The 8,919-nt window shown below is 31.2% G+C and overlaps 2 protein-coding genes across 2 annotated transcripts in view; both read left to right on the top strand.

Annotated features, from left to right (window-relative positions):
* Positions 1–1,810, top strand: part of LOC112455148 — a 3,266-nt gene extending 1,456 nt beyond the window's left edge. The window contains exons 4-5 of the mRNA XM_025016897.1: positions 421–810; positions 1,208–1,810. Of these exons, the coding sequence (XP_024872665.1) occupies positions 421–810; positions 1,208–1,534 (717 nt within the window). The 3' untranslated portion in view covers positions 1,535–1,810. The remainder of the gene's footprint in view (positions 1–420; positions 811–1,207) is intronic.
* A 2,561-nt stretch (positions 1,811–4,371) lies between these two features.
* Positions 4,372–6,975, top strand: LOC112455139. The gene is made up of 3 exons (XM_025016879.1): positions 4,372–4,544; positions 5,787–6,128; positions 6,540–6,975. The coding sequence occupies exons 1-3, from the start codon at positions 4,527–4,529 to the stop codon at positions 6,882–6,884; spliced, it is 705 nt and encodes a 234-aa protein (XP_024872647.1). The 5' UTR covers positions 4,372–4,526; the 3' UTR covers positions 6,885–6,975.
* The last annotated feature ends 1,944 nt before the right edge of the window (positions 6,976–8,919 follow it).

The raw sequence follows: 8,919 nt of genomic DNA on the forward strand, positions 1-8,919 counted from the left end.
GATGGATACACACAAACTCATCCATAAATATAATTGCCATAATTATATTTATTTTAATTTTTCGAATTTAATTAATTGGTTATTTTCAAAAAGTGTTTGTCTAATATGCATTAGATCTATATCTCAAATAAAACAGAAATTTATTTCAAAATACATTTTCTGTTCTTATTTTAATGTATAGCCTTTGTCACGTAATATACATATTATATGTATAATGAGTTTTCCAAGTTTTGCATTATTTTCATATAAAGAAATAATTTATTTTTATTTACCATGTAACCAACTTAATATTTAATTTTATAACCGACTGGATTTTGCTAACATGGAAAAATCATCGCTGTGTTCCATGTAATTTACGAAGAAATCATCAAAGAATATGTATAATAATGATTATAATGACCGAACATATGCATCTTCCAGGAAGGCAAAGATATTTCGTCCTATGCATTGCAGAATGATAATTTCTACGAAGCAACCGAGATATCTAAAACTACGCACGAGCCGCTCTTTATCGATAACATACCACAAGAAATTCCATATCTCGTGGCAAACCCGAGACAGGAAATAGTGCCACCGGAAGATCCATCCGCAATATCGGTACCAATCATCGCGTTCCTTGATCCCGCAAAAATTTCTAATGAAAAAATTGACGTGCCAATTGCGGGAGTATTATCAAGACAAGATGGAATGTTGAAGAGTCAACTGGAGAACGGACGTGATGAAATTCAACGGAATGTTCAAAATTACGTCGATGAAAGCTCGTGGAGCGTAGATCTTAATAACTGGCAACTCAATTCGTCTTCTTCGAAGGTAAATAAATTTTTCGCAATATTTAAGACAATATTTTAAGTTTTTTATTTTTTAGGAACTATGAAATTTCGGTTAATCGATGGACAAATGGTATAAACGTAACTGTAAAAGCCATTGTTATTACTGTCTTCAATTATTGTGGTTAAATTAAAATGATATCTTGTATAACATGCTACTAGACGTTAGAAAATAATGCTGCAGAAAATTAAATCTAAAATTAAACTATAATAAAGACGTTAGAATATTTTATAGATGACATTTCGAAATTGCAATAATCGTTTACCATCTATTTATTATAACCAATTGGATTAAAAACTTAAGCTATAATAAGTTTGCATTTGAAGATATAAAAATAAATATATAGAAGAAGATTAAAAGATATATTTCTTCATCATAGATGGAAGTATCATCTTCACCCTACGAGCCGACAAAACAGACCAAGTACGCGAACGATATTAATCCTGAAAATTCATTGCCAGTTACAATGTCTCGTGTTGATATTGTAACACCACTCTTTTGGACTTCGGATGCGGATATTAACTATCCCAAAGATCCACGCGACATGGAAGTCGCCGCGGATATTGTCTTCAGACCGCTTTTCAGATATCGACAAGAGGTACAAAGGAGATCTTATAGAAGGCCGGCTTACAGAAGATACAATCGTTACGATTCTTATCCGAGACGTGATCGATATAGACCACGATATTCCGACGATTATTATTAGTTTATTATTATTACTGTATAATGGTAGTCAGTGTTCTCATTATTAAATGATTGATAATGTAAGTAAATAATAATCTTGCATAATATTGATAACAGTGTACAGTTACAAACTATTAAATTTACTGTTTACTGCAATTTTTATATTTTTAACTCGATTTTCTTAGATCTGTAAAATTTGAATGATAAAATGCGCTAGACTAATGTCTGACAATGAGTTAATAAATAAATTATATAATATTAATAATATACCGACATAATTATATAATTAAGCAATTATCAAATAAACAGTAAATTAAGTGAAATAAGTTATATTTCAGAAACTAGCTAGTTTTATGCTTTGCCATTTAATTCTTTCCTTCCTTCCAAATATCTTTATGATGAACGATGAAATATTTAAGTGAGCAATCGCATATAATTATCTGTTATAATCGATTTTAATTGACACGCAACTCAGTTATGCGTCATATTCAGAGTTAAACTTGACATTTGCGGAGAATATTATTGGCAGTCCCTCAGATATAAACACGTTTTCTCACATTACATATGAAATCTTCAGGATAGAAAGTGTGTATATGTTACATGGTTGCGAATTTACCGCTAAAAGCGGAAGTTTTGGAATTAATTTAACATTTACTGGATCGTATATCGAGAGATTTAGAGATCGTTTATCTCCAAAGTGGCATATATAAAGCGCGCAGACATATATTCCAAGGCGGAATATGAAGGAAGTCTGTATACAGAAAATGTATTCTGCCTTGAAAAATATTCGTGAATGCAGGTTAATATCTTTCAACTATTTTCATAAGAAAAATGAAAACCAGTGTATGTGCTCCTTTCAAAAGTAGCCCCGTATATACATAAAAAGTAGGATATGTATGCATAATTATAATATTTGAATCTTATTACTGTGATGGAACTGCAGACTAAAGTAATAATAGAATAATCTATAATAAGCGAAAAATGTTTAACAAAAAATGTTAACTTATTAAACTGTGCTTTCTATGACGAATTACTATTGTTGCAATTAATTTCATAATCAAAATAAAGCATTGCTTTGTAATAATAGCGAGTTGTTATATGTTTCTTTCAATGACATCTTCATCTATAATTATAACAACTTTATTCAATTAAAATTTCATGAATTATTTACATCAACATTTTAAATCTATTTAATATTAAACGCATAACTTTGGAGAAAATGTTTGTAATAGAAAGATTCTTTTTTTGTGTACAATACACATCAGTAAATCCCTTTACATTAGACGACAATAAAACTGCAAATGTTAGTCAAGTGTGCTCTTGTTAGGCGAATCATTTGAACAATTATTGATACTTACTAGGAATACTAGGAATTGACATACTTACTGGGAATACGGTAGAAATTACTGCCGTCTGTAGTAAACGTGTTATTATTAAGACCCTCGGGGCGAAACAGTTAGTCACTCGCTCTTTCATCTAATAATCCATTCATGCGACGCAAGACAGCGGTTGTCTCTTCTTGATTAGCGTAATAAATGCGTTCGTCATATCCCGATAATGACTTTAATTAAAATTTAAACATAAAACATCGTTTGAATATAAAATGTTGATGGTGCAAAGTACAAAACAGACTTGATTATTTTTTATACCCTACAGAAGAAAACGCTCATATAAAATGAAATAATTGCAAATATTTTTTTCATCCTTTTACTAAAGAAATTGTAAGAAGAATTAGAAATGTTGAAAATTGTATAAAATTCAAAACCTAAACTCTTATAAATAATATCAGCATGTAGTTTTTTTTAGATTTTTTCACTGGTTAGTTTTTGAGAATATTTATGAGAAAGTTAACATATTTTTTTAAGTCACAATAAAAATCTTATTGCGTAATTCTCTATATGTGTATTTTACCACGAAGCACTTGAAGCAAATGTATTAGAAATGCGACATAAAAAAATCTGTTTATTTTGTGCTAAGTTTTTATTGTCCTATTTAACTAATAAATTTCGATTAAATATTTTTGATATCGATTTATTACTGCGGATATGCCAAGGTGCAAATTTTAATGTTGCAAAAAAACCATGTGTTCATGTCTTTATAATAGAACTATTTTTAAATGAGAAACACTGTCAACATCACTATAGAAGAGTGGGAAAACCGGTTACATGTGCAACACGTGTGAGTCGTATGTGCAAATGTTTAGCGATCAATGAATAGGTGTTTAACACTAGCTAAATTCACGTGAACCATCAACGGAATGCCGGATTCTTAGTTTACGTTAGAAATAGTTCCGGTATTCGTATCATCACGAAATGACAAATTGAATTTCATAATAAATTAAAGAAATCTCTTGAGTTCTCAATAACGGTGTTTCATTTTTAAAATAGTACAAAACTTATGAATCTAATTTTTAATATAGTATATTATATTAAATTAAAGTTATTACTTCTATTGTCATGTTTATATTATAATATATAGCCCATTTCATAATTTTTTCATTAAAAAAATCAATCTGAGATATAACATAACATGTTTCTTAGTTGATTATTAATATTAGATTTGCATAAATAAATCTTATAAATCAGAACATCCTGAAACTATTACTTCGCAGAAATAGTCGAAAGTCTGTTCTCCTTTCCCCTTCTTCCGACAACTTTTTTCCATTGAGGGCTTTCACCCATGTTCATCTCGGGTTGCAAAAGGAGCACCATAAATTTTCGAGTCTCTTCACCCATTCGCGCGGTTCGTTTACGAAGGTGACTCACTGCAGTCTCGCAGTGGCGGGATTTTTACCGGGAACAAGACTGCTCTCGCTCTACAACGAATATGCATATCGCAAACTCCCGTGTGAGACTAACTTAATTGCGTTCTTCGAGATCGCAGACGGCTTACGTATATAACCGATGCGCGGTCGATCTTTCCCCTCAAACGCAACCAAAGAGTCCGAGTAAGAACTGGAAAGCAAGCCGCAATCAGAACATTCGCGATAGGAAGAAAGGAAGCACTGGTGTACGATGAGATTGACATTAACGGTAAGAAACAAGGATAACATAATTTATCTAACATTAATCTAATTTTCCAAACTCTATCTTCATCAGTATTTTTCTTCTTTGATTGGACATTATTCAGAATATTTTTCATATGATGCATCAGATTGTAATTATTGATGTAATAATACTTACAACAATAAAAAAAAATTATTGTTACAATACGTAATAACTTTTTTCTCGCTTTTTTATTTCTTTCTTTACTGCTTAACTTTACATAGTTTACATAATATAATTTAATACAAATTATTATGTTAAAAGATAAAATTAAACTATAATAAAAAATAATAGTAAAAATATAATAAAGATATATAAGTTAACTTATAAAGTTAACAGCCAATTTTGCAAAACTATTCTTAAAAAAATAACTATTATTTAAAGATATAACTGTGTAATGCTGTATTTGGTACCAAGAATGCAATAGATTTGTCTAATTAGATCAATCATTGTAATTAAATATAATAATCAGATAAAATAAAAATATGATAATAAAATGACAAATAATATTAATTTCGATATCTTTCGACAATGTCTCCTTTTGGTTTTACTGCTTTTATTAATTATACATCTTAAATTATTATTTTTTATTAAAGCTTTATTTTAATTTTCTCTTTGCTTGCGTAAAGTTTTTAAATAGTTTCTTTATTCGCTTTAGTTGATAACAACGAAAGAAGTGTCATATCATAAAATATCTTCGTCAATCATCGTTAAAAGTGAAAGCCGTAAAAATGAATGAAATTCCATTTTATTATTTTTCTTAACAGATACTAAAACACAGAACAAACAGGAAAATCATTAAATCTCGTCAAGTGATTTTCTGTGAGCTCGTGGAAATGATATTTTTTATTCCGACTGTATAAATGGCATTGGAGCAATTCGCTTAAGGAAACACGTAATCTTCCGCGTTTTTATTAAGGCATGATTAAAACTGTCATGCGGTAGGCCACAAAAGATAACATTTATATGTCGTTCTCTCGAGGGCAGAGATTATGCCCTCGAGAGAATTTAAAAAGACCTAATTGCTTTTTTAACTTAACATAATAAATATGTATACATTTATTGATATCACTTTCTATCTGTTCTCTTTTTTCAAATAAAATAGAAAGGCATTTTTACTCGTACAATATTGTAATCTCTGTTCAAAGATAAGAACACTGTCAAAATTAACATTCTCACAAATAGTTAATAGCAAATTACATAAATATTACTATTAATTAATGTTTTCAGCTCTTTTTGTTGGCTGTCTCGCTGAATTGGAGCAGCGCGCGAGCTCGACAGCGCACAAATAACGTTATATTAAATTCCACCGATCGATCAATCGATCAACTAGATTACACGCAATCACGCAAATCTCCAGATGACGAGAGGTACATCAAGCGGGTACAAATCCACAATCAAATTGGATTGGACGGTAAAGTGCGAGGGATCCATTCGGATTCCGATGAGGAAGATAAACCGGGCATTCACGCGTACGGTCTTCCGAAAAAACATCTACAAGATAACGGTATAATCGAAAGATTGCAACTTGGAAATGATCACATTGATGAGACCTCGAAAAGTGGTCGATTGGTAAATATTGTCTTTTAATTAGCATAATATATTTCTGTGTGCATATACGAGATTCAAATTTTTTTAATCTTTCATCTTATTATTTCATTAGTATTTAAAATATAGATTTATAACAGAATATAAGACACATATTATATTGAAAAGTTATGTTAAGTTTAATAAATAATAATAGTTAAAAAGAAATCTAAGTTAATAATTTCTATAATTGTGCTATCATATTATATTTCATTAATTACAATTACATTGTCGATTCAAGTCATTAAGTAAATTACGTTTAAAAAACTTATGAAACAATGTATTTTATATATATATATATATATATATATATATATATATATATATATATATATATATATATATATATGTGTGTAATAGCCAAAACACATATGCTGAAAGCTGTATTTTTTGTAGGTGGAAGCTTATGGAATACCGAAGAATAAGGTGGCGACTAATGGCTTTATAGAAAGACTGCCATTGTCAAGCACAGATCGTCAATCAGCTAAGTTAGGATCAGAAAACGAAAGTGTTAGAATAAGAAGGTCTGTTCGTACGGGATCTGAGAATAAGGTCGAAGAGAAGGTTGCTAGCGAGGCGGAAGATATGGAGGCACAAGATGCCAAGGTTTTCAGACCGCTCTTCGTCTACAGACAACAAGTAGCTGCTAGAGAACGACAAAAGCATGCGAGGAACGTAGTACATAGAAATCACCGGCATGCGACACATCAACCTTGTTATCATCGACAAGTAACTTACTGATTTTATCGAGAAAGAACGTGAATATCGATATATTCTTCATTCTGTAGAAGCTAAACTAATTAGATTTAGACTAATAAATTTAGCAAATTCTTATTTCTTGATAACAAATTCGTAAAGAAGGTCCTAAAAATGTCTTAAAAAATCTCACTCTTTTAGATTTACTTAAAGAATTTTTATAAACTTTTTAGATAATTAATATTTGATATTTTAAAGTCAAATTTTTATTTTCAAAAAAATTTTTATTTTACTTCGATTTTACTCTATCTTTGAACTGTTTTAAAATATCTAGATTTCTAATTTTATGTATTATTGAGTCTTTGTATCATCGACTATGCTTAAATAATTACATTTAACTATCAATGTAGTAATGCTTGTTGCACATCACTAGAGTAATAAGATATGGCCTAAATATTTGAAGCGATAAATTTGACAAGTAATATTTTGCATTTATGCATTAGGCTGAAACCATGACCTTATTCTTTATGCACGATGCCAAAAAGTATTTTAATTTTAGATAATAATATTCTGATTTGTGTTTGTAGACTTACGCATTAAATGTTATTGCTGAATTTAGAGCGCTATTAAATAAATAAATTTTGTACATCACACAGGCATTTTCTTATTTACGGAGTTAATTCTCTTTTATATAACTTCAAATATTATCCAATTTTTGAAGAAGGCATATAAAGACCGAAACACAGACTTTTGCATAACGCATAATGCATAAGCATAAGAAAATTGATTGGTCCATATACATTTGCATAAGAAAATTGACGAATCCATTATTTTCTTATGCTTATGCATTATGCATTATGCAAAAGACTATGCTCCCCCCGCTTAAGAGATTGAATTGTAGCCGCTTTTCCGCGACTGATTCTCTCGTTTGGCTCAATTCGTACTGCGAGAGTAACTGTCAGCGCGAGAATCATATTTTAAAAACTCATAAACGACAGGTTGATTGATTTTATTCAAGTTATCTTGATGAGTGATGTCAAATAAATGTAAACATTAAATTTGATACATGTTATTAAAAATGTATAATAGTTGAGAATAAATGGCACGCGCTTTGTAGTGTCTATAGTTAATGTTAAATTCTATCAACTAGGAGTTTGTAACGTACTGTACAGTGTATTATCTGTCAGAAATTTCGTAGCAATAATTCCATTAGCGTCGCGATCGAATTGACAATGTTCTTTCTTTTTCTTGCTAATAAATCTGCAAGATAAGAGCACGAAATACGAAGCAATAGGCTCCGTTTATGGAAAATTTTGTAAGCAAAACGCAAGCAACAGAGAATGTTTTATAATTTTCAAGTATCTTGGCGGTGACGGTTCAACGTTTTTTTTTATAGTATGCGCGATCACGTACGATGGGCAAAGAAATTTAAAAATAAAAATTACACAATTTAACGTAATTTAACGTTTTCTGTAAAGTAAAGATTATGAGGAATAAAAGAAGCACACGTGCAAATAAATTTGAAACATTTACAAGTTACGTGAACGAACGAATTACGTGCCTTAACAAAAAACGGAATTGTATTTGTAGACGCACATTTGAGCTTGTTAACTCGCACTCTCGACGTTCATACGCATTTTGAAGCAATTAAGCTCACTTTCTCGTTCGCGATCGTGACAGCAAAGCGAGGAACGCCAAAGCGCGATCGTTCCCTTCAATCACTTAATTGATTATTAATTCATGTGCTTAACGAGAGGTTCAAAGCTATTCATTGACGCGTCTTCCCGCGCGATTCACTTATTCGCGGAGTAGAAATCGAAACTGAGAGGCGAAACGGAGACGCGATATCCGAGGTTTTATATCCCACGCGCCAGGCGGAACAACGATTCTATCAAGATTCGGATGTATCGCGCTTCGAAACATTTATTTCTCATGCACAATAATTCACTCACCGATCACGGTGTATTGCACGGAGATCCGTCAAATCGCAGCCGGGAGGGTTGATACGTACGGCGCCCGCGCCGCGGCGCCGGCGCGTCGCGGCGGCATCCAGTCCAGCACGGCATTCGGCGTTCATTTC

Source organism: Temnothorax curvispinosus, unplaced genomic scaffold (genome assembly GCF_003070985.1).
Source record: "Temnothorax curvispinosus isolate PA1 unplaced genomic scaffold, ASM307098v1 QBEX01005839.1, whole genome shotgun sequence".
Classification (NCBI taxonomy): domain Eukaryota; kingdom Metazoa; phylum Arthropoda; class Insecta; order Hymenoptera; family Formicidae; genus Temnothorax; species Temnothorax curvispinosus.